The sequence below is a fragment of the Dasypus novemcinctus genome, chromosome 7 (assembly GCF_030445035.2).
Source record: "Dasypus novemcinctus isolate mDasNov1 chromosome 7, mDasNov1.1.hap2, whole genome shotgun sequence".
Lineage (NCBI taxonomy): Eukaryota > Metazoa > Chordata > Mammalia > Cingulata > Dasypodidae > Dasypus > Dasypus novemcinctus.
In genome coordinates this window covers 73,072,900-73,100,524 of record NC_080679.1, presented here as the reverse complement: position 1 = coordinate 73,100,524, position 27,625 = coordinate 73,072,900, and the positions used below count along the sequence as shown (strand labels likewise).

General features: G+C 37.0%; 1 protein-coding gene across 46 annotated transcripts in view; it reads right to left on the bottom strand.

Moving 5' to 3' along the window:
* The window catches only part of ATF2 (activating transcription factor 2), a 132,983-nt gene that overhangs the window by 21,056 nt on the left and 84,302 nt on the right, over nt 1-27,625 (bottom strand). For 38 of the 46 annotated variants that reach the window (XM_071216251.1, XM_071216258.1, XM_071216277.1 and 35 more), the window contains 3 exons: nt 27,445-27,559; nt 21,152-21,238; nt 5,588-5,737 (listed from right to left, as the gene is read on the bottom strand). In XM_071216251.1, coding sequence (XP_071072352.1) covers nt 5,588-5,737; nt 21,152-21,238; nt 27,445-27,559 — 352 coding nt within the window. The remainder of the gene's footprint in view (nt 1-5,587; nt 5,738-21,151; nt 21,239-27,444; nt 27,560-27,625) is intronic. The other 8 variants (XM_071216285.1, XM_071216280.1, XM_071216283.1 and 5 more) reach the window with 1 other exon arrangement.

Here is a 27,625-nt window from a genome sequence, read left to right as displayed (position 1 = left end):
CCCCTTACCCTTCCTTTCCCTTTTTTGAGCTATCCATCCATCTATCCACCCAAACTTTCATTCCATTCCATTAAAAAAATATTTAAAGGAACTATTCTAGAAACTAGGGGTACAGCAGTGAACAAAGTCCTGCCCTCATGGACCTTATGTCCAATACAATAAAATCGAAATAAAAATTAGATATAGGGAAAATATAGCTTAGCATGAACAAATAAAGACTTAATAAAAGTAAATTTTTGCAAATTTCTCCAAAGGGCCAGATAGCAAATAGTTTAGGCTTTTGGGGCAATATTCTTGTTTCTTTTGTTTTTTTTTTTCCTTTTTAAAAAATAATCCTTTATAAATATGAAAAACATTCTTAGCTCAGAGACTATACAAAACAGCTACATGCTGGGTTTGGCTTGTGAGCTATAGTTTGTCAACCTCTGAATTATATCATAAAAACACTTTCCAGGAGAGCGGACTTGGCCCAGTGGTTAGGGCGTCTGTCTACCACATGGGAGTCCGCGGTTCAAACCCCGGGCCTCCTTGACCCGTGTGGAGCTGGCCTATGTGCAGTGCTGATGCACACAAGGAGTGCCCTGCCACGCAGCGGTGTCCCCCGCGTAGGGGAGCCCCACGCGCGAGGAGTGCGCCCGTAAGGAGAGCCGCCCAGTGCGAAAGCAAGTGCAGCCTACCCAGGAATGGCGTCGCACACACGGAGAGGTGACAGAACAAGATGACGCAACAAAAAGAAACACAAAGGAAAACAGATTTCCGTGCTGCTGACAACAACAGAAGTGGACAAAGAAGACGGAGCAAACAGACACAGAGAACTGACAATAGGGGTGGGGGGTGAAGGGGGGAAATAAATAAATAAATCTTTAAAAACAAAAAACAAACAAAACAAAAAACACTTTCTCTTTCTCTTGACCCCCCTAAGTAAAGTTGTTCAGGAGATGACTACAACTACATTCCACTTTATCTTAAGTTTTATAAAGATAAAATACAGTTTCATACTGGACTGTGACTGGCTTTGGATAGCCAGGCATTCATCACCCCTCTGACAATGGCAATCAGCTTCCCTAACATGATCTTTCAAAGGGACATCCATGTCATGGAATTTATTTTGTGATCTGCCCCCAAAATGAGGTGATTCCCATTTGAGGCCAGGCTGTACTTCGATTATTGAAATGAAAATACCAAGAGACTGAACATAGTTAAAAAATCTCTTCAGTGTTTTTTTTTAAATCCCTACTTAAATAAAAGATAAAATACAGTTGCCATCTAAACACCTACGCTTAAATTACAAATAAAAAGAACTATGCTTAGGTGGAAATCCAAAATTTAATATTTACTTGTATTTCTTTGATTGGAAAGTTTGCATTTTAATGCCAATGATAATACTATTTAAGCAGAGAAGATAAAATGTCTAAATGAGCTCTGAAATACTTAATGGAAATGCAGTAACACTTTACTAAAGAAATATACTATAGACAAATAGAAATATTAATCATTTTTTAAAAAAAGATTTATTTATTTATTTATTTCTCTCCCTTCTCCCCGCCCCCACCCCGGTTGTGTGTTCTCTGTGTCTATTTGCTGCATCTTCTTTGTTCGCTTCTGTTGTTGTCAGCGGCACAGGAATCTGTTTCTTTGTGTTGCGTCATCTTGTTGTGTCAGCTCTCCGTGTGTGCAGCACCATTCCTGGGTAGGCTGCACTTTCTTTCATGCTGGGCGGCTCTCCTTACAGGGCGCACTCCTTGCGCATGGGGCTCCCCTAAGCAGGGGACAACCCTGCATGACAGGGCACGCTTTGTGCGCATCAGCACTGCGCAAGGGCCAGCTCCACACGAGTCAAGGAGGCCCGGGGTTTGAACCGCGGACCTCCCATGTGGTAGACGGATGCCCTAACCACTGGGCCAAGTCTGCCACCAGAAATATTAATCATTTGATAGGGAGTCACAAACTAGAGATGAGTGAAAAGAGCCTTCAGTTTTTTTTGTTTTTTTAAAGATTTATTTATTTATTTCTCTCCCTTCCCCCCCCACTCCGGTTGTCTGTTCTCTGTGTCTATTTGCTGCATCGTCTTCTTTGTCCGCTTCCGTTGTTGTCAGCAGCACAGGAATCTGTGTTTTTTTTTGTTGCATCATCTTGTTGCGTCAGTTCTCCATGTGTGAGGCACCATTCCTGGGCAGGCTGCACTTTCTTTCGCGCTGGGAGGCTCTCCTTACGGGGCACACTCCTTGCGTGTGGGGCTCCCCTACGTGGGGGACACCCCTGCATGGCACAGCACTTCTTGCGCGCATCAGCACTGTGCATGGGTCAGCTGCACTTGGGTCTAGGAAGCCCGGGATTTGAACCGTGGACCTCCCATGTGGTAGGTGGATGCCCTAACCACTGCGCCAAGTCCGCCGCCAGAGCCTTCAGTTTTAACAGCTGCCAAAAAGCATATTTGCTCCTTTAACGATGTTTTCACAAGTTTTAAGAAATGTTTGACTTATGTAAGTAATGTAATACATACATACACATGTGTGTATACTTATAGATCTATATATTTCTATTAACAGTCTTCTGAAATCCTAGAAATGGGGTAAGGGATACTAAGGGCATACAAAAATATTTGAAAATAAAAGAGGAGTAATGTTTGACAATGAGTGAACAGACAAATACTAAAAGCAGAAACAAGAACTATTAAATAAAAAATAGATGCCTCTTTGAGACATTTTGAACAGTAATTAATGGCTCTACCTACTTAATGGCGACAGAGGACATTACAATACTAGAATATGATATGCTTTGTAATCATGAGCATATGGCATTGTAGAAAACAGGCAAATGTGCAAAAATTCTTAAAAGATATCCAAAAGGATTTTTTAAAAATTGCTGTTTTCCTACGAAAAAGGAATATAAACTCTAGTTGTCTGCGTTTCTGAAGGATACAGACACGCTTCATTTTATTGAGCTCCACAGACACTGTTTTTTAAACAAATTGAAGGTTTGTGGCAACTGCCGAGTTAAGTCCATTATTAGTACAATTTTTCCAACAGCATGTGCTCACTGTGTCTCTGCATTACATTTTAGCAATTCTTACAATACTTCAAAGTTTTTCATTTATTATTATATCTGTTATGGTGATCTATGATCAGTAATCTTTGATGTCACTATTCTAATTGTTTTGGGGTGCCACAAACCACACCCATATAAGATGGTACACTTAATTGATAAATGTTGTGTGTATTCTAACTACTCCATCAATCAATCATTCTCTAGTCTCACACCTCTTCGCGCCTCCCTATTCCCTGTGACACAACAATATTAACATTAGGCCTAGAAGTAACTCTACAATGACCTCTAAGTGTTCATGTGAAAGAAAGAGTCATACGTTTCTCACTTTAAATCAAAAGCTAGAAATGATGAGGCTTAGTGAGGGAGGCATATCAAAAGCCAAAAGCTAGGTTAGCCAAGTTGTGAATGCAAAGTAAAATTTCTAGATGGAAATTAAAGACACAAATGATAAGAAAGCTAAACAGTCTTATTGATGATAGGGAAAAAGGTTTAGAGGTCTGAATAGAAGATTAAACCAACTACAATATTTCCTTAAGTCAAAGTCTAATTGAGAGCAAGGCCTTAATTCTCTTCAATTTTTTGAAGGCTGTGAAAAGTGAGGAAGCCACACTTCAAGAAAAGTTTGAAGCTAGCAGAGGTTGGTTCGTGAGGTTTAAGGAAAGAAGCTGTCTCTGTAACGTGAAAGTGCAAGATGAAACAGCAAGTGCTGAGAAGCTGCAGCAAATTATCTAGATCTAGTTCAGATAAATGATAAAGGTGGCTACACTAAACAACAGATTTTCAGTGTATATGAAACAGCCTTAGCTAGAGAGAAGAATTTAATGCCTGGACTCAAAGCTTCAAAGGACAGGTTGACTCTTGTTAGGGGCTAATGTAGCTGGTGATTTTAAGTTGAAGCTAATGCTCTTTACTATTCTGAAAATCCTAGGGTCCTTAGGAATTATGCTAAATCTATTCCTGTGCTCTATAAATGGAACAAAGCCTGGATGACTACACATCTGTTTGCAACATGGCTTACTGCATATTTTAATTTTAAGCCCACTGTTGAGACCTACTGAACAGAAAGATTCCTTTCAAAAATATCACTGCTCACTGATAATGCACCTGGTCACCCAAGAACTCTGACAGATATGTACAATGAGATGAATGTTGTTTTCATGCCTGTTAACACAACATCCATTCTGCAGCCTATGGTTCAAGGAGTAACTGTGAGTGTATTATTTAAGAAATACATTCTGTTAGGCAATAGGTGTCATAGATAATGATTTCTGATGGAGCTAGAGGAAGTACACTGAAAAACTTCTGGAAAGGATTCAGAATATAGACACCATTAAGAACATTTTTGATTATGGGAGGTTAAAACATCAACATTAACAGGAGTTTGGAAAAAGCTAATTCCAGCCCTCATGTATGCTGGGGTTTAAGACTTTAGTGGAGGAAATACTTGCAGATGTGGTAAAAATAACAAGAGAATTAGAATTAGAAGGGGAGCCTGAAGATGTGATTGAACTGCTGCAATCTCATGATAAAACCTGAATGGATGAGGAGTTGCTTCCTATGGATGAGCAAAGAAAGTGGTTTCTTGAGATGGAATCTACTCTTGGTGAAGATGCCCTGAACACTGTTGAAACAACAACAAAGGATTTAGAATATTATATAAACTTTGTTGCTAAAGCAGCAGTAGGGTTTGAGAGGACTGACTCCAATTTTGAAAGACATTCTACTCTGGGTCAAATGCTACCAAACAGCATCGCATGCTGCAGAGAACTCTTTTGTGAAAGGAGGAGTCAATCGATGTGCAAGCTTCACTGTTATGTAACTGCTTTGAGATATGTGCTATATTGCGGTAGTCTGGAAACAGACCTGTAATATCTTCAAGGTATGCCTGTACTGCATTCCTCAGAAATATCACAGTAGCTGTTATGCATAACTTATTCAGAACTTAATCTATGATTCCATTACTTAAAATTTCAGGTCATAAAGGAACACCATTCAAATCAAACCAATTTAATATAGCAAGGAAAATATATAATTTTAATAAAGAGTTATGGTTTTTATAACAAGTTGGTAGCATCTGATGATAATCAAAAAGAGCAGCAAAAGGAAAGCTATGCTCTCCTCAGTGTAAGAGTCTAATATTATTTTTCTAGTTATCGAACTAATTTTTCAAAGGGGCAAGTCACAACTCCAAAGTTTCTCAGCAAAGCAATGGAGAATAAAGTTTCTTCAAGCTGCATTTAATTTCACTGTTTAGAATCAGTGGGAAAAAATGTTTTATCTACAGAATACTGATGGATATTGCACCATATTGTAACATTTACAAGGTGTCCTGAAGAGTAACAGTTGCTAGATGATTTTTAATATATTTTTTGGTATCAACAGTTTTACAATAAGTTGCATTTTCCTAAGGTTTCTGATACACTTTTGAAATAACAATATGACTGAAAATAATTTTTTTCCAAGTACATAGAGTAGTTACTTAAGTTACACTGTTTTTTAAGGAAGACAATAATGCTAAGTCATAAAATTATTCACATACCGGAGTTTCTGTAGTAGATGTGGCTGGCTGTTGTAATGATTGTGGTCGAGATTCCTCTGATTGAGTTCTAACCAATCCACTACCATGACCTTTGACAGAGTCTCCATTGGTAACTGGAGGATGTTGCTGAGTCAAAGCCGCTTTTAATCTCTGAAATGCAAACACCATTAAAAAAAAAAGTTACTGCTTTCTCCTCCGGTCCAACTCTTACTATATTCTTGGTTAAGAAAAAAAGATATTTATTAGGTACTCTAACATACCCAGCCTTAAAATTAGTTTTGATTATGGTATTTCATTGCATTCCTAACGTCATTACAATATCGATAAGACAAATAATAAGATCTTTGGAAACTTTCCTTGAGTCTTTTTGTCTAGTACTATTAGAGGATTCTATACATTCCTGGTCCTAATCAATTTTGGGAAAAGAGTGAAAAATATTACTGTCAACTAAAAATAACTAGTTTCATTCAATTAAAATAAGGAGCACAACCTAATTATTAGGTACACTTCTATCTATTCTCTATCACCCTACATATATTCTCATCTTTTCAGGTCCTGCCTAGATTCTAAGACCTAAATTTGTCTCCCACATTTGGGCCCATTTAATCTTTGTTTGCAAGTACTTACCTGAATGATGACCCAATGCCATCTTTTAGGCCACTATGCTGCCTATCAGAATGAATCTCCTACAGCTGGGTTTACCTATTTTAGGTCTTCCTTGTTCCAGTAGCAGATCTACTTCTAAGTCTATTCTTACCATTGTGTTCCATTTTGTTAGTTAACTGAATTGTATCTGACCTCATGTGGCAGTTTGATAGCATTTATGAATTCCAAAAAGAGATTTTTTTTCTCCTCCAAAAAAGAGTTATTATGTTAGTAAACTGGTCTGTTTTTCTGGGTGTGATACCCTTTGACTGTATTAGATTTAGCTAAGGTGTCTAATTAAATATTGTTAAGATTAGGGTTTTGATTCAACCACATCATTACAGTGGGACTCAGTGTTGAGTACCAGCCCCCTTGGACTGATAACAGTCTCACACAGAAGTAGACACATAGAGAACACAGAGGAAGAGAGACAGCTCATTAGACATGGCAGAGGTCCTCCTGCAAGAGAGAGAAGCTTGATAGTCTACAGCTGACCTTGTGAAGAGACCAGAGCAGCTGAGCCTGGAAAGAAATGAATCCCGGGGAAAGAGACAAGCCTTTTGCCAGTCTACAGCTGAGATAGGAAGAAGCTGGGACCATGAAGCCTTAAGAAGAAGAAGGCTGAACTCTCCTAGATGTCACCTGCCATCTTGCATCAACATGTGTCAACAGACTTTGGGTGAAGAAGTACCTTTTATGGTACCTTGATTTGGGCTCTTTAGGGCCTTGTGACTGTAAGCTTCTACCCCAAATAAATACCCTCTATAAAAGTCAACAGAGGGAAGCAGAGGTGGCTCAAGGAATTAGGCGCCTCCCTCCCACATGGGAGGTTCGGGGTTTCGTTCCCAGTGCCTCCTAAAAAAGGAAGATGAGCACACAACATACAGAGAGAGCAGATAGTGAATGCAAACAATGAGAAAGCGTAGAAATAAATAAAATAAATCTTAAAAAAAAAGAGAGAACAGAGTTCTGGTACTTTACATCAGCACCCCTTTGGCTGACTAATACACCCTACTTTCAGAGTATGATAGATCTAGTGTTAAACTGAGTACCCAGACATTTATGGCTATCTCTTTATAAAGACACAAGTTGGATGAATTTTATTATTTTATCAGCAAAATTTGTCACGTAAGTATCTTATCTCCCCAACCAGACAGGAAGCCCCTTAAGAGCAGAGAATGTCTTATGCTTCTTTGCATTCTTTTAACAACATCGATTTGTCACACAATAGGTGCTCAACAAATATGTTTGCAAGGTTTTATTGTTATAATCTGTGAATATGAATATTTAGCATAAAATAATCATCCTGTGGAATCTTAGTACTGAAAGAGACCTTGGGACCCTAAGAGACCTGAGACTACTGTTGCTGATACCTTTTTTACTAATGGAGTTGTGGTACTGGAGTCTGTAATAAAGTGTTATCCCAAAAATTTGTTTCAGAGATATATCCATTATATTTTCCTAAGAGCCACCTCAGATGCATATGTGGGGGGAGGAAAGCTTTAAAAGAGATACGAGAACTGTGTTGCAGTCTATCTAGTGCTTCCCAACTTCCTAGAATAATCACCTAGGTGTATGTATTAAAAACATGGATTCTTGGAAACCTTTCCTCTCCGAACCCTCTAAGTATAACAGAGAGGGGTGGGTGAGAGAAAAGAGCTTTTGAAATAGGCCACCAAATGATTCTGGTTTAACTGCTTTCATTTACTCCATTTATGAGCAATTAAAAAAACTCTACAACTATTAAGAAAACTAATGATTTATTTCCATCTATGCAGTTCTAACCTTCTACTGTAAGTGATCTAGAATTCGTAGTAACTGAGGCATATATGAAAGGTCACCAGGATTCCAACTGAGGGAATAATTATACCTGGACATGGGTTTTAGTGGACATTTTCGCTCTACTCCTAATTATTGTCAATTCTGGGTATAATTTTAAAAAGGAAATCCGTGGTTTAAAAAAAAAAAGGAACTTTATTGAAGTATAAGCTAAAGAGAGTAAAATTAACTTTTTTTAGTATACAGTCCTGTAAGTTTTAACAAGTACAGTCAAGAAACCATCCCCACAGTCAAGATATAGAACAGTTCCATTAACTCCCTAGAAACCACTGATCTGTTTTCTGTGCCTATAGTTTTGCCTTTCCAGAATGTCATATAAATAATATAGTATATAACTTTTAAAATCTGGCTTCTTTTCCTTAACATTATGCATTTGAGATTCATCATGCTATTATGTTAACAGTAGTTTTTCAATGAGTTTTAAAACAGGATAGTATTTTATTTATAGGATGTTCATGAAATATAAATGAAACCAGAGATCAGTTGCCCAAGGCCACACCACCATTATAGTAGTTCAAAGCCTGGATTTGAACCCAGATCCCTTTAATTTCAAAGTGCATATCTTTTCCACGGCTCGACATTTATTATCCTTGGCCCTACCAAAAAGGACAGAGAAGGAGCAACGGAGATAATCTGAAGCTAGATGGCTTAAATGATTCAAAAGACACCACAAAGGATGGAGAATGTCAATTATTATACCACAAGTGCTACCCCAACACTAGGCACATTTTCTTCCTCTTTTCTGATAGACTACTTTAAGAATTGTAAATTACATCACATATTGAAAATCCTGTATCTTCACTGATTCATATACCAAATGTATTGTGAAGTCTTACACAGTTTAGAAGACATTTTAGGTTGAGAAGTTAACTCTGCTTCAAACTATTTGTGTGACTTTGAACAGATAATTTAATCTTTTTTTTTTTTTAAAGATTTTTGTTTCCCCTTCCTCCTCCCTCTCCCCCCCTTGTCTGCTCTCTGTGTCCATTTGCTATGTGTTCTTCTGTGTCTGCTTGCATTCTTGTCCGGCGGCACTGGGAATGTGCATGTGTGCGGCGCCACTCCTGGGCAGGCTGTGCTTATTTTGCATGGGGCAGCTCTCCTTGCAGGGCGCACTCCTTGTGCGGGGAGCATCCCTATGTGGGGGCCACCTCTGAATCACACACCACTCCTTGCACATGTCAGCACTGTGCATGGGCCAGCTCACCACATGGGCAAGGAGACCCTGGGTACCGAACCCTGGACCTCCTATATGGTAGGCAGACTTTCTATTAATTGAGCCACATCTGTTTCCCTAATTTAATCTTTGAGTCTGTTTCTTAATCTATAAAACTGGAAATGATAACATCCTTGCAGGGATAAGGTTTAGATATAATATGCAAAACTGCCTTTCAAAAGGATTTCTCAATTGTCAGCTCTCAAATTAGAGAGGCCTCTAATTTCTTAGCACAGGAGTGTGTGTGTGGGGGATGGTGACAAAGAATCAGGAAAGTTCCTGTACTTTTGTAAATTCAAAATGTATTTAGGGGTCATCTTAAGCACTGATTTAGTCCCAGACATTTTATATATAAAAGATGTTCTGACAACTACATAATATACTGCATTGTTCAGATTTCAGACAAAATTCCTGGTTCCTGCCTTTTTGAACCAGAAATAAGCACAGTAGTACTAAGACACAGAAAACTGGGACACTCATAACTGATGGGACAATGTGGAACTGGATGGACTAAAACTGAATTAGGGGAAGCGGATGTGGTTCAAGCAGTTGAGTGCCTGCATCCCACATGGAAGGTCCTGGGTTGGGTTCCTGGTGTCTCCTGGAAAAAACAAAACAAACAACAAGAAAACAAATGGAAAACAAAACAAAACAACAACAACAACTTGGGAGCCGATGTGGCTCAGTGGTTGAGTGCTGGCTTCCCACTTGAATTTCCAGGTTCAATCACTGGCCCCGGTACCTCAAAAACAAGCAAACAAAAACAAAAGCTGAATTAGATGAGTGACCAAAAAAGTAGCAGGCTGGTCAGATAGGAATACTTAGGACAAACGATCATGAGCTGAAAGTAGAAAGACAGGAGTTAGAAAGTGTGGGTCATGTATACAGAACAAAGGAGGAGCATGTGGGGAGATTGTCACTGCATATTTATAAGTTATTAAAAGAATGTTAAAGACATCAAATATAACGAATAGTATTTATTCTTAAATGCTAGGTTAAGGCTTTCATTTCTGGGTATAAAATGTGCACAAATATAACTAGTGGTTGAGATTTGAAGCTTGGAAAAATATGTGTCAGTAAAATATTTCAAGGTTCTAAGGTAGAAAACACCACTGGATTGAAAAGCATTTAAAATTTTATAGTGAAGAACTTAACTCTTAGAATTAATGAAATATAGTAACTGCACTTACGGGAGTTTGAAGGACATAAACATCACTCTCTTGAATAATCTTTAGTAGGGCAAGTTACTACCTTATAGAGCACTTAAAGGCAGCATCAGTATTCATTCATTATCCTCTCTTGACTGCCCTAGGATATACAGTAGGCATCCAGTGAGGAAGCTCTAATGTTTGCTTCATGCTGTTACATTGATTACAATGGGCCTTACTTGGAAAGTGTGCCACTGGGTATAAAATGTAAGAAAGGATTTTAAGGGTTAATTAACACTGCTCTGAACTGTTAATTTTTTTAAAAAACAGCAGCAAAAATATGCATATGCTTAAAAAGCAGTCATTAATTACCATTCATAAAAATTTTACAATTACAATGTAAAATACTTAGATACTTAGAAATCACCAATAAATATTTGCAAAGGACATTTTAAAAAAGGTCAAATACTTAATTTTTAAAAATTAATGGAAACAAATATAAAACAGAACAGATACATATTTTACAATAGAATTTTGGAGCTAGCATAGATATACCAAGTCAATTAGTCCAATAACCATTTTATTGATGTAGAAGCTAAAGCCTAGATAATGAAGTTACAAGAATCATAAAGTGAGTTAGAAGCAGAGATAGGACTAGAAATTTTTTTGACTCTCAGTTAAATGAACATATTTTAAACAAAAGCTCTGTCAAACTAGAGCTTTTGTTTAGTACTAAATATTCTAAATATATTAGTAAGCAAAAGTTGATCATCAGACATTGGCCAGTCTATTACTAAGATTAAGATTTCTCTCAATAGAGAAATTTAATATAAGTAAAGATTAAGCATTCAGAGAAATTAAGATTAAAATGTCTATATTCTTCAACATGTATAATAAAACCTAAGCATAATTTTATTTTTTTCTCCCCCCCTGGCTGTTTTTGCTGTCTGTGTCCATTCACTGCATGATCTTCTGTGTCTATATTTCTTTTTTTTTTTGCCTTCTCTTCTCATTTTCTCTTCTAGGATTCATCAGGATTCAATCTTGGGGACCTCTGACGTGGAGCGAGGTTCCCTGTCACTTGCACCACCTCTGTTCCTGGTTTCTCTGTTGCACTTTGCCTTGACTCTTCCCTTCATCTCTCTTTTTGATGCACTATCATTTTGCTGAGTGGCTAGCCACGTGGGCACTTGGCTGGCTGCGCGGGCACTAGCTTGCCGCATGTGCCTGGCTTGCTGCACAGGCACGCCTTTACCAGGAGGCCCCCGGGATCCAACCTGGGGCCACCCATATGGCAGATGGAAGCCCAACCACATGAGCCACATCCACTTCCCTCAACAATTTTAAATTTAAACCAAAGGTGTGCATTGTTTTGAAGTAAATTAAAATGTCTTTATTACTATATTTCTAAGAAGCATGTTAGTGTTTCAATGTCTAATATTCATATTTAACAACGTAAAATTCAACTGCTATACTGAAAAACTTTATTTCTAAAGAGTTACAGATTGTGTCAATTAATTAAAGGATGAATAGTTCATTGTGCTGACCAATCTGACACACTCATTTTATGAGGTAATCTGTAAAAATAACTTGCTATTCAAGTTCTATAATACTATATGCTGCATCCTTGAAAACAAGTTTTATCACATCTGTCATAACTTGGTAGGAACAATCTACTCCATCATATTTCAAAGAAAACAGATAATGTTCTCTAGAAACAATTTATGAAAAAGTCAGATCCATATTTCATATGTGCCACAAAAGCTCATCAGAGTAATAACCCTCCTTCTCCTGGGTGTTATCCTACCATCTGCTGCTCTATTACTTATCTTTATTTTGCAACTAATTAACAGCATAATCTTCTAAATTCAGCAAGTTAATTATCATTATTGTGGTCTTTGCAGCATCATCAGTCCTCATGAAGTCTTGTCTCCCCACCCCCAGAGAACATATGAAAATGAAGAAGGTTGGGAGAAGGTCTGTTTCTTTGGAGTGGGCTCATTAGGTGTTTGCTGATTAGCTTAGCATGCAGAGGCAGGTCAGAAGAATTCTGCTGAACATGAGGTTCCATGCAGGGTCCAACCAAGTTAATGGAGGTTTCTGAACATTTGCCAAGATGCCCTCTGTCAGCTCTCAGTAGAAACCCCCTGCAGAAAACCTACTGGTTACCCACTGTGTGCAAAGATATTTCTCAGTTTGTCACACAAGCCTTAAAGGAATGACTGTGGAGGATACTACTTAAATACTTTATAGTGTAAAGTTTACACCAAATCTTCTTAAACAAAACTCTTAGATGATTAACAATTTCCTGTTGGTAAGAGTTACTTTTTGATGAAAAATATTACATAAAAATTGTTCTCCTATTATAGAAAAGCAATACAGATGGCCAGTATCTGGTTGTTTCTGTGCTTAATGACACACAAAACTCCTAAACCTAGAAAAATTCGTTTTGCAGAAAATAGCAGGTCCAGGGAATTTTTCTGAAGTATTAGAAAGTATTAGATAATCCTGTATTTGTGGATTGTCACACCCATTTTAAAAAAAAGCTTGTCTGAAAATTTCCTTAACTGACAAAGTAAACACAAGGCATACAAAACATAGTATCTTCATGTAAGCCATGCGCTTCTAAAAATCAGGGCATCCTTGGAAATCTTTGTATAACTATACAAGGTTTCTCTTCAGCTATGGCTAGGTGTTCCAAGAAAAGGTGCTGCCATTTCTCTTACCTTATTTTAAGCATAGTTCACTTCAGCAGAATCACCACTGCTATATTATTCAGCATGTTATTAACAGATTGTGACCACAAAGGTCAAACAAATCCTTGAAATAGATGCAGAACCCAACAGGGATGATGTTTAAATATTTTCAAAGAATTGAAGACAATGACAACAAAAAAGTAAAATCAATTGAGGCAGTGAAAGAAGAAATTACAGGTTTTAGTGAAGAGGGGGTGAAGGGGATTGCAGACTTTGGTGAATAGCCAGAAGAATGATTTATTATGTAATGTGAATCTAAGGGATGTGGGCTATGACACCCATCCATTTGCAGAGCATGGATTTGGAGTTCTGTCATTGATGGAGGAAATAAAATCAAGCCCTCTGATTATTTATCTGGTTATTAGAAATCTCTGTGCACTGGGGTATGATTCCAACTTTCTTCAGTGGAGACAATATAATTGCTTTTGTCTATTTTTTTAGCCCCTTGAAGGTATATTTTAATAAAGTAAATTGTTGCGACTGACATTTTTATTTCAAGTTTAGAAATAATCTGTACCTTTGGTATTTTACATACTAAAAATGCATAAGATAAATTGCCACATAGAATAACATATTATCCATGGACTTCAATTTAAAATGTTTAATTAAGAAACTGATTTAATCTATTTTTCTATGTAGCTTCACAGGTGAATCCTACCCATCACTTAAAGATCTAATACCAATCTTGTCCAAACTCTTCCAAAAAACTGAACAGGAAGAAACACTACCAAGCTCATTCTATGAAGCCAACATCACCCTAACACCAAGGCCAAATAAAGACATTATGAAAAAAGAAAACTACAGACCAATTTTTCTAATGAATATAGATGCAAAAGAAATCCTTAATGAATCAAAAAACACATTAAAAGAATTATACATCACAATTAGGTTTTATAGCAGGAATGCAGGGGTGGGTCAGTACTAAGAAAATCAGTGTACTATATCACATTAATAAATTGAAGAAAAATGACATGATCTCGATTAATGCAGAAAAGGCATTTGCGAAAATACAACATCTTTCCTTAACAAAAACACTCTGAAAGACAGGAATCAAAGGAAACTCTCTCAATATGATAGGGTGCATATATGAAAAACCCACAGCTAATATTGTACTCAATGGTGAAAGACAGTTTTCGCACTGAGAGAAGGATGTCCACTGTCTCCACTGTTATTCAATATTGTGCTAGAAGTTCTAGCTAGAACAATTAGGCAAGAAAAAGAAATAAAAGGAACCCAAAAAGTAAAGGAAGAAGTAAAACTTTAACTATTCATTGATGATATGATCCTATACCTAGAAAATTCAAAAAAATCCAGAACAAAACTATTAGAACTGATAGACAACCTCAGCAAAGTGGCAGGATGAAAGATTAATAAGCAAAAATCATTGCATTCCAATACACTACTGAGTAAACTGAGGAGAAAATCAGAAAAAATTTTCCATTTACAATAGGAACTAAAGGAGTCAAATATTTAGGAATAAACTTAGCCAAGGATATAAAGGCACTGTGTTCAGAAAACCATAAAACATTCCTAAAGAAACCAAAGAAGAACTAGATAAATGGAAGGATATTCAGATTCCGTGTTCATGGATTGGAAGACTAGGTATCAAGATGCCAAGTCTACCTAATTTGATTTATAGATTCAAAGTAATCCCACTAAAAATTCCAACAGCCTTTATTGCAGAATTGGAAAAGCCAATTATCAAATTTATCTGGAAGGGTAAGGGCCCTGACTAGGTAAAAAATTTCTTTAAAAAAAGAACAAAGGTGGAGGACTCTCAATTCCTGACTTTAAAGCATATTACTTAGCTACAGTGGTAAAAACAGCATGGTACTGGCATGAAGACAGACTAAACAAGGGAACTGAATTGAAAGTTCAGAAAAAGACCCTCACATCTATGGTCAAGTGATTTTTCACAAGGCTGTCCAACCCACTGAGCTGGATCAGAACATTTTTATTCAACAAATGATGATGGGAGAGCTGGATATCCATATCTAAAAGAAATAAAGAGGACCCAATACCTCATTCCTTATACAAAAATTAACTCAAAATGGATCAAGGACCTAAATATAGAAGCTAGATCCATAAAACTATTAGAAAATAATATATGGAAACATCTTCAAGATCTTGTGGTAAATGGTGTACACACAAAGAACAAAGAACTGTACACACAAAGAACAAGTAATGAAAGGAAAAATAAATAAATGGGACCTCCTCAAAAGTAAACATTTTGGTGCCTCAAATGACTGTTAAGATGTAAAAAGGCAGCCTACTCAATGAGAAAATTTTTGGAAACCACATATCTGGTAAAGGTTTGATTTCCACATTAGAGATCACAAAATTCAATGATAAAAAGACAAGCAACCTGGGAACCAGTATGACTCAAGCAGTTGGCCCCCCCCCACCCCCCACCTCCCCAGTTGGTTCCCTATGCCTCCTGAAAAAACAAATGAACAACAAGCAAAACAAATGAAAAAACCCAACTCAGGGAAGCTGATGTAGCTCAGTGGCTGGGTACTGACTTCCCACATACAAAGTCCTAGGCTCAACCCCCAGCCCTGATACCTTAAAAAAAAAAGGCCAAGCAACTCAATTAAAGGATAGGCAGAAGACCTGAATAGAGATTTTGCCAAAGAGGAAATACAAATGGCCAAAAAGTACAGGAAAAGATGGTCAACATCACTAGCTATTAGGGAAATGTAGATTAAAACTACAATGAGATATCATTTCAAGTCTTACAGAATGGCCATTATTGAAAAACGAAAACAAAACAGAAAACTTCAAGTGCTAGATAGGATGTGAAGAAATAGGAACACTCCTTCACTGTTGCTGGGAATGTAAAACAGTGCAGCCTCTGTGGAAGACAGTTCCTCAGGAAGCTAAACAGAGAACTGCTGTAATCCTGCTACTAGGAATATATTCAGAAGAATTTAAAGGATGCAAACATATTTGCACACCAATGTTCATAGTGACATCATTCATAATAGCTAAAAGATGGAAACAACCTAAGTGCCCATCAAAAGATGAATGGATAAATGAAGTGTGTTACATATATATGATGGAATACTCTCCAGCCGTAAGAAGAAATGAACTTGGGATGCATATGACAACAGGGATGAGCCCTGAGGATATTATATTACGTGAAATAAACCAGATACAAAAGGACAAATACTGTACTGTCTTAATGACATGAACTAAAAAAGATGAGTAAACTTACAGAGTTTAATGATAGATTCTGGGTCAGTAGGAGACAGAATGTGGGTTGAGGATGGGGAGCTGATGCTGAATATATGTAGAATGTTTAGTAAGGTTGATTTAAGTAAGTGGAAATGGATAGAGTTGACAGTAACACATAATTATGAGTACTAACACTGCTGATTTATAAATATGATTGCAGCTAAAAGGGGTAGTCAAGGGCAGTTAATGTTAATTGAAAGACAGATATGGAATAATCTAGGGACTAGTGATTTCAGCTGTAGATGAGGATAGCATTAATAATACAAATACAAGAATGTTCCTCTATTACAAGGGTTAAGAATATGGTGATACATGGCAAAAATACAGCTAATGTAATTTATAGAATATAGTTAACAATAATACTGTAAATTTTTTGTAGCAAAGGCAAAGAATGTACTGTATCAATGCTAAAGGTTAAAAAAAAACGGGATTTAGTTTTATGAGATGTGAATATGATCGCATTTTTTTTCTTTCACTTCCTTTACAAGGAGACCTTGCTAATGCCATTGAAATAATTTGTGCTCATTTATTCACCTTGCGGAACACTGGAGAAACAACTGGATTTGTATTTAGGATTAAGTAAGATAAATGTGCCTGGACAGGATTTTTTAAAGTAATGCTCCCACAATTTTCTGAGCTTTTACCAGTTATTTTATATTTTGAAGTTGAAATAAAGTTTTTCTAAAAACAAAATAAAAAACCACACACAGCAAAAAAGAAATCGATTAGTCCTGCGCTTTTAATTGGAAGTGCTAAGAAAAACTTAAAAAGCTTCTAAATATTACTAGAATATTTAAGGAGAACAAACCTTGTAATACCTGTACACTTAATTAACTGTAAGAGTTATTAATATAAGTACCTGGGAAAGTTTATTCAACAACTGAGATGTTTATAGAGAAAACAGTTTATGCAGTTTAGTGTATTTACAACTAATTATATTTTAAGCCTTTAAAAAGTGATCGTTATAAATAATAACAATCAGTAGAAAGAGCTGTCACATGAGGCCAAGGCAAAATATATGAACATAAATTAACAGATGTCTGAGGTATAGATAAACAAGAATATCAGTATGTTGCTAATAACTGAAGCTGGGTGATGGGTACATGGGTGTGCATTATACTCTTCCGTTTACTTTGAAAACGTTTGAAATTTTTTGAAAAGAAAATTTTTTTAAAAAGATAATGGACTAATTTCAGAGTTCTTTACTAACACGAACAGGACAATCTTATTTACTATCCCAATTAAAATAAGTAACCACTTAAATATGCTCATTTTACAGTAGCAAAGTTCTAACAAGAAATTTAACTAGATTAAGTTTAAGTGGTTCAATCTGTGACTACACATACTATTTTTGGGTCTTCAACCAAAGATTATTTTTCATATAGAAGTTTGTGAAAATCATAGCTTTGGCATTTTAAAATATAACAACAAATAAAATACTTCTGTTCTTACTAATTTAATTTCTTGGTGACATAAAATAAAAAGTTATTCAGGGAAGTGTTGGTTTAATAACTTCTAGAAATATGGCCTACTTTTGTCACTAAAAGCATTTTTTTAAAAATCTGATTTGTTCCTTTTGAATTAATTCGTAGGAAAAAGTCCACTAAATATGTAAAAGTATTTTTAGATCTACTGCACAAAAATATTATCACTTTAACTCATATTTCTGCTCTATTTAGCACCCACTGCATGGCAAATGAACTAGAATTTTTCATTAGTATGTTTAAAATAGGAAGTAGAAAAAACATATCCCAGGAAACTTGTGCTATCAAGTGAAGAAGACTCCTCTTATTATTTCCAAAGCTCTAGCCTGAAAATGTCGTGTGAAAAATTGCCCCTTCAGACTTTTAGGTTCTTCTCTTAACCACAATCTATAATCAGTTAATTTTTATGCTCCTCAACCAATTGTTCTTCATTGAGATGGTACATAAGTTTCACTTTTTATTTTATTTTTTTGAGGTACTGGGGGCCGGGGATTGAACCTGGGACCTCGTATGTGGGAGGCAGTGCTCAACCACTGAACCACATCAGCTCCCCTGAGTTGCTTTTTTCAATTATTTGGCTTGTTGTTTGTTTCTGTTTTTTTTTTTTTTTTCCCCAGGAGGCACTGAGAACTGAACCTGAGACCTCCCAAGTGGGAAGCGACGCTCAACTCTTTGAGCCACATCCATAACCTTAAGTTTTATTTTTAAAAAGTCGACTTTACTGGTATTCTACTATAGAATTATTGTGACTCTAGCAATGGAAGAAATTATATCACTGATGTAGAGACAGTGGCCACGGGAGTTGCTGAAGGCAGGGAGAGGGAAAAAGAGGTGGGATATGTGGGCATTTTCAGGACTTGGGAGTTGTCCTCAATAATATCGAAGGGACAGATGCAGGATATTATATATCCTGCCATATCCCACTGAATGGACTGGGAGAGAGTGTAAACTACATTGTAAACTATAATTCTGCTGCACAGTAGTGTTCCAAAATGTACTCATCAAATGCAAAGAATGTGCCACACTAATGTAAGAAATTGTCGATGTGGGAGGAGTAGGGAGTGTGGGGAGTGGGGTATATGGGAACTTCTTATATTTTTTAGGATAATATTTTGGGTGATCTATGTATCTTAAAAAACAGGAGTCAATCACCACACCAGGGAGCCAAGAGTACCTACAACTGCAAGTAGGAGAATTGCATCCAGCATCCATGTGGAATCTAAGCCCCCTCTCGATAGAGAGGTGGAGTGGACATAACCATCCCAGTGTCCACAGGATGAAGGAATAGAGTATGGATTAGAGTGGACTTACTGATATTCTACTACGGAACTATAGTGATTAGTAATGGAAGAAATTATAGCATTGATGTGGAAAAAGTGGCCAAGGTAGCTGCTGAGGGTAAGGAGAGGGAAGAAGAGATATAATGTGGGGGCATTTTCAGGACTTGAAGTTGTCCTGGGTGGTACTGCAGGGACAGATGCTAGACATTGTATGTCCTGCCATGGCCCACTGGGTAGACTGGGGGGAAGTGTAAACTACAATGTAAACCATTATCCATGTGGTGTGCACAGCAGTGCTCCAAAATGTATTCACCAAATGCAATGAATGTCCCACAATGATGAAAGAGGTTGTTGATGTGGGAGGAGTGGGGTGAGGGGGGTGGGAGATGTATGAGGACCTCATATTTTTTGAATGTAACATTAAAAAAAAAATAGAGAAAAAAACTTATGTAAAAAAATATCGGGAAACGGATTTTGGCCCAGTGGTTAGGGCGTCCGTCTACCACATGGGAGGTCCGCGGTTCAAACCCCGGGCCTCCTTGACCCTTGTGGAGCTGGCCCATGCGCAGTGCTGATGCACGCAAGGAGTGCCGTGCCACCCAGGGGTGTCCCCCGCGTAGGAGCCCCCACGCGCAAGGAGTGCACCCATAAGGAGAGCCGCCCAGCGCGAAGGAGGGAGCAGCCTGCTGAGGAATGGCGCCGCCCACACTTCCCGTGCCGCTGACGACAACAGAAGCGGACAAAGAAACAAGACGCAGCAAAAAGACACAGAAAAACAGACAACCGGGGGAGAGGAGGGGAATTAAATAAATAAAAATAAATCTTAAAAAAAAAAAAAAAAAATCACATGCAAATTTGATAGATTATCTGCAGTAATGGAGAATAGAAGAAAAAATTTTGAAGACCTGCAATATATAATCGTTTTTATTTGTACATATTTATATTGTTAGTATAGTGCCTAGCATAAAAATGGAGAAAATAGTTTAATAATTATCTATTGTTTTCCTAGGAACACATTAATTAACTGATGTTAATAAAAACTAATCCAGGAATGTTTTAGATAGTAGACAGGAGAATTACACTGATTTAAAGAAAAACAAGATAACAATTTCAGGTCTTCTATCAAGAAAATTAAAAAGTTTATAGGATCTGGGGCAAAAAGAAATCCCAGAAATCAAAGCTTAGCCTTTATTTTACACGTGAGGAAAGTGAGTCACAGAAAAGTTACTGTGCTTTAATTAAAAGTAGCAATGGGTAGAGCTAGGATTAAAATTAAAATGCATGTCTCCTGTTTCGTAATCTATAGTGCATCTATTTAAACAATTTCTTAGTGTCTGAAGAACACAAAAACGTAGTTTTCCTTTACATGTCTTGTGCAACACTTGTGTACTATGAAGAATTCTTATTAAAATTGTTCTACTAATTGTATCACTGTTTAAAAACAAAGCAGTTTGGCCTTCTGATGCTTATACCTAGCTTCAGCTGTAATACTCCTAGCCATCACTAGGAGGAGAAAGAGCCTGTTCAAAAGTCAAAGCCATCAAATACAGTGAATGCAGCACACCAATGAAAGAAGTTGTTGATGTGGGAAAAGTGGAGGTGTGGTGAGTGGGATATATGGCAACCTCCTATCTGTTCCATGTAACAGATGTGTGATTGATGTATCTTTTAAAAATAAATAAAAATATATATTAAAAAAAAAGTCAAAGTCAAAAAACACAGTTGACAAATACTAGAACTTTACTCCCAATTCACCCATTTATTTTAAAGTACCACTACCAAAGTCATTATCTAATGAAAGCTTTTCTTTTCCAAATTTTCTGGTTCCTCTGTAGTGTAATACAGTCCATAACTCTAAAAATGTGATCTAAATTGTACATTTGTAACAGGTTTTAGAAGAAGAGAAACTAATTCAAAATAAGCTCAAGAAATTTACAAAACAATTAACATCTTACTTACCATTTTTGCTTCTGACTGTACTGGTTGAGGGGAGGAAGGGCCTGGGATTCCTGGAACACTAGGCACCATGGTGACTGGTCGGACAAGCTGTTCAAAATACATTGAAAAATAACTGATAGAAATACATTCAAAATGAGAGTTGTACTTTAGTTGTACAATATGTCATAATAATGTTTGACTTCAGAATCAGAAAATTTTAAATTTATCTCTAGCTGATTGTATCTCTACATCAAACCCTTACTAATCCTATATTTTTAATTTAATATTTACATATTTTAAATTTCTCTCCCCTTCCCCGCCAGTTGTCTGCTCTCTGTGTCCATTTGCTGTGTGTTCTTCTGTGTCTACTTGTATTCTTGTTAGTGGTCCCCAGAATCTGTCTCATTTTTTTTGCGTCATCTTGCTGCGTCAGCTCTCCGTGTGTGAAGAGCCATTCCTGCGCAGGCTTCACTATTTTCACGCTGGGCGGCTCTCCTTACGGGGTGCACTCCTTGCGTGTGGGGCTCCCCTACGCGGAGAACACCCCTTCGTGGCACTACACTACTTGCGCGCATCAGCACTGCCTGTGGGCCAGCTCATCACATGGGTCAGGAGGTCCTGTGTTTGAGCCTTGGACCTCCCATGTGGTGGGTGGATGCCCTATCTGTTTGGCCAAATCCTCCTCCCTTATTTTTTTTCTTTTTAAGATTTATTTTTTTATTTATTTCTCTCCCCTTCCCTCCACCCACCGTGGGTGGTCCATTCGCTGTGTGTTTCTCTGTGTCTGCTCACATTCTTGTCAGCATTCTTGTCATTGGGAATCTGTCACTGGGAATTCTTGTCACTGGGAATCTGTCTCTCTTTCTGTTGTGTCATCTTGCTGCATCAGCTCTCCATGCCTGTGGCGCCACTCCTGGGCAGGCTGTGCTTTTTTTCATGCAGGGCGACTTTCCTTGTGGGGCACGCTACTTGTGCATGGGGCTCCCCTGGGCGGGGGCCACCCCTACATCAAACGGCACTCCTTGCACACATCAGCACTGCGTGAGGGGCCAGCTCACCACACGGGTCAGAAGGCCCTGGGCCCTGGACCTCCTGCATGGTAGGTGGATGCTCTATTAATTGAGCCAAATCCGCTTCCCATGATCTTATATCTTGATTTATCTCTCAAAGTTGGCAACTCCTTTGAGACACTTATTTCCTTAAAAATCAACTGTTACTGTTTCTTACTGATTCCTTCTTACAGAAACATAATTATTCAAAGTGATTGATGCAAAATCTCTCAGAGATGTTTCACACTTCCATTTTAAATTTGCAAGGAAGGAATGTCGAAACTTGTGATAACCAGGCATAAAAAAGGAATAATTTGAAACCAACTTTGCTATTAAATTTTCTAAGATACAAATAAAAGTTTTGATATATTAATACATTATACTGATGAAAGAAGCTGAAAACTTCTATAACTTCTTTAATAACAATAATAATGAACGTATTTTTCCATATTGGTTTTAGCTTTTTGTTTAGACCTAAACCTAACATTAACAGTGAGTGATTAGTTACTGTATAACTAAAGTATATCTCTTTCATTTCAAGTTACTTTCATTAGTTGCATTTAAAAGGGTGACCACATAATCTCCACATACTTATTGTATAACTAAAGTATATCTCTTCTTTCATTTCAAATTACTGTCATCAGTTGGATTTAAAAGGGTGACCTGGGAAACGGACTTTGGCCCAGTGGTTAGGGCGTCCGTCTACCATATGGGAGGTCCGCGGTTCAAACCCTGGGCCTCCCTGACCCATGTGGAGCTGGCCATGTGCAGCGCTGATGCGCGCAAGGAGTGCCGTGCCACGCAAGGGTGTCCCCCGCGTGAGGGAGCCCCACGCGCAAGGAGTGCGTCCGTGAGGAAAGCCACCCAACGTGAAAAAGAAAGAGCAGCCTGCCCAGGAATGGCGCCGCCCACACTTCCTGTGCCGCTGACGACAACAGAAGCGGACAAAGAAACAAGACGCAGCAAATAGACACCAAGAACAGACAACCCGGGGGGGGGGGGGGGGGAATTAAATAAATAAATAAATCTTTAAAAAAAATAAAATAAAATAAAAGGGTGACCATATAATCTCCATACAGGGAAAGATTTCCCTCCTCAAAAACACATACAGAGAAGAGAAAGTAGTCACTTTTTATTTGAATGCTTACAAAGTCTAATATATTTTGAACAAAGCTCTATTTGAAGAAGAAATTATCTTAAAATTACTTCAAGCAATGCTAATTTTGGATACCTTAGTCAGTTGGAAGAATTAAGTTAAAAAAATAAATAAAAGTTTTAGCAATATTCCTGTATAATCTCACCAAAAGTGTTGGATATTATTGTAAATAAAGACTTTGAATATAATTTTAAAAAGCTATATAGTAAACTGTTATACTGTACTTGTTGGGGACTGAATCATGCCTGCCACAAAAGCCATATTCAGGTCTCAAAACTGCGTCCTGTGGGTGTGATCCCACTGGTAAAATGGACCTTTTAAAAACTGGTTATATTATTTAGGATTTTACCTATTATTTAAGATGTCATATTTTTTTAAATGTTATGTTGAGGTGTACCAAAACTAAATGAGTGGGCCTTAACTGAATATGGCTTATAAGCAAAGGAAAGTGGGCATGGACGGAAGCTACCGAGAGAAGCCAGAGCTGAATGTCACAGGAACCTGGAGGAGAAAGGAGATGACACCATCATGTGCACTGCCATATGATGGAAAAGCCAAGGACCAAGGAATACCTGCAGCCAGCCCTACAACACCACAGTCTTCAGGTAAAAGCACTGCCTTGCCGATGTCTTGATTTTGAACTTCTCCTACCTCAAAACCGTTAAACAATAAATTCTTGTTGTTTAAGCCAACCCATTGTATAGCATTTGTTTAGCAGCTGAGAAACTAAAACTGTACTAATCACCAATATTTATCTACAAGGTAAAAGATACTCATTATATGAATGAGTATCTAGGATTTGGAGGTAAGACTTCCAGAAAAGAATAATAGATTCAGAAAGTGTTATATCTTAAATAATTTAGATGGAAATAAAAATAATGTGCTCTGGAAAATAGTGCTAAATGTCTCAAAAAATGGCCCTAATGATGAAAACTTGGATATTAAAGATACATTTATAAAGAGTATGAATTAAATTGTTTTATGAAATGTGAGAGTAGAAAATAAAATGTAATTCCTAAACTAAACTGTAACAAAGAATGTGCTTTGAATGTTCACTAAATTATTAAATATTATAAGAAATATTTAATTATTTTGTCTATGTCTTAAATTTTATATAGTTAACATTCTCCTCAAAAACATTTCTCTGGGATCTTCTCATTGGGAAAGTGGCAACTGTCTAATATTTTAGACCATTTAGATTTTAAATGCTAGGGCCATTACAGGAATGAATTCTATAAACCCAACTTGACCATAAAATTCACAGAAATTGCTTTACATCAATTTTTACAATGATTGAGATACTATGGAGCAGTTACCTGACAAGTATTCTAGTTTAAATTTATTTATTTTTAATTAGAAAACTGTATTAATATTTGAATTCTATAAATTTAGTCAAATTAAAATGGGTTGAATAAAATTCTTAGGAAAAGCCCACCACCACATACAAGACAGAGGAGCAAGAAGCTTTAGGGCTCCATGCCCTCACAGAAGCTCTCAACGACTATCAAGAACTTGCAGAAATATCTTTCTCAACGCTCCAGAAAATAATTTAAAAACTCCAGTAGCAGGAAGAACACCCTATCAAGAAAAAGATACTTAAAAGCAACAGGATCTCCTGGTGCCCTGGGAGAGGAAGCAAGTGGCTAGCCGGGGCAAGGGAATGCGGGCTATAGGACATGCAGTGCAATACCTGGAACCAGGACTGTGAGGAAACTATTTCCTAGGGAAAAAGGAACATTCATATCCTTGCAAACGGGAATTTCTAGATCCACACACATAGGCCTAAGACATGACGCATGCACAGAGAAGATCAGGGATACCACCTACACTTTGGCCTGGAGCTATTTTCTAAACTCATTGTATAGATAAGCCCTGAAGGGGAACACTTGTACAGGTCAGTCTGCAAAGACTGAGAAAGGTATTTTCATTTTTCCTTCCTCCTCCTCTTTTTTTTTCAAAGCTCCTGGCAATCAAGGAAAGCTCTGTCATAATACTAGCTCGATATAAGCTTAAGAAACAGGAGCCTCCAGGGTCTAAATTCCAGTGATAACACATTCAAATATCAAAAAGTACAGATTTTAACAAAAGGTTTCAACACATGAAGAAACAGGAAGTGATGGCCCAGACAAAGGAGAAGACTAAAGCATTAGAAACCATAAATGAGGAAGACCAGACCTGGGATATAATTGGCAAAGACTTTTTTTTTTAAATAGTCCTAGATAGGCTCAAAGAGCCACAAGAAAACATGGAAAAAGAACTAAAGGAAATTAGGAAAAAGATGATAAGCAGAAACAATATCAATAAAGACAGATACCATCAAGCACACCAATATACGCACTGTGGGCATCCCAGAAGGAGTACAGGGAAAGGGGCAGAGAGAAAACTTCCCAAATTTATGAAATATGTGAATATACATATCCAAGACATTCAACAAACTCCAAACATGATAAACCCAAAAAGATATACACCATGGTATATTATAATTAGACTGTCAAAACCCCAAAATAGAGAATTCTAAAAGGCACAAGAGCAAAGCAACATGTCACATACATGGGAGCGTCAGTTAAGATTAAGCACCAATTTTTTATCAGAAACCATGGAGGTAAGAAGACAATGGGATGACATATTTAAAGTGCTGACAGCAAAAAAGTGCCAACCAATAATTCTATATGTGGCAAAAGTGGCTTTCTAAAATGAGAGCAATGAAGACATTCCAAGGTAAGGAAACGCTGAGGAAGTTCATCACCACTTAGACCAGCCCTGAAAGAGAACCTGAAGAGAGTTCTGCAGGTTAAATGAAAAGAACAATAGACACTAGATTGAAATTGCATGAAGATTTCTGGTGAGGGTAATGAAATGGGTAAATATAAATGCCAGTACTATGGTATCTTTTGTATGTAACTCCACTCTTTACTTCCTACAGGATCGAAAAGACAAATGAATAAAATGTAATGATAAATCAGTGTTTTGGATTATAATATATAAACATGTAATTTGTAACAACTACATAAAGGGAGGGGGACAGTAAGGTATAGGAACATAGTTTGCATATATTATTGAAAATAAGTTATATCAAAGTAAACAAGATTGTTAGAAGATTGAGGATGCTCAATTTAAGCCCCATATTAAGTCCCATGGTAAATATAAAGAAAATATTGAGGAATATGTAAACTCATACAGCGCAAAATTAGAGTACAGTTTACCATGAGCAGGAAACAGTAGAAATGGGGAGTTAAAACATAATGGGTTTCTGTCTGGAAAGATGAGAAAGTTTCAGTAACAGAAAATGGTGAGGGTATTGCTACACTGTGAACGCAATTAATCCCATTGAATGGTATGCTTAGAAGTGGTCAGGATAGGAAAGTTTATGTTTATATATGTTCCCACAATAAAAAATGATAAAAAAAAAAAAGAGTAACTAAGGCAATAATAACAATTAAATGCAATAAATGATGTTGGGTGGCATCTAGCAAGGGAGGAGAAAAGGCTCGCTCAATAGGACATTACTGGGACATATGAAAAAGCTGGAATATAGACTATAAGCTTTATATCAATGTTAAATTTCCTGAGCTTGATAATGCACTTAAGATAGTTAAATAAAGTAAGTAATTTTTTTCCTAGGAAAAGGTACATGGCAGTATTAAGTGTTCAAGGACATAGATAGGATTGAGTATAGTATATAAGCTATACTCAAGTGGTGAGCAAAACAGATTGATAAAATATGGCAAATGTGGCAAAAAAGTTAAAATTGGTGGATCTGGGTAGGGAGGAGAAATACTTTGGAGTTCTCTGTATAGTGTTTGTGTTTTTCTTGTAATTATTCTGTAAGTTTTTAAAGTGTTTAAAAAATATAAAATTTCAAAAAAGAATACAGGGAAAACAAGATTCATGGAGGAAGGATAATATTTTTTATCCAATTGTGTGTGCCTTAAAAGGTATATGCTATCACTATAAATATCAAGGAATGAACAGTAATCACTACTACTAAGTATTTTATTAAACTCAATTCCATAAGCAATCAAGATGGTCTAAGTGTATTTTCTAATTACTTTACAAATATCAGTTTTGTTAAACAGAAATGATTTAAATAGTCTAAATTTCAAACTTACTGGAACTGCAGCAGGAACATGTACATTTGAACTTGTAATTGATGCAGGGATAGCAACAGGCATGGTTTGTCCATTAGGAAGGTGTAACAGAAGAGGAAATGGGCCTGGTACAGGGCTAAGAAAAACAAAGGAAGGGAAATTTAAAGAAAACAAATCTACATAAACCATCTCTTGAAAATAC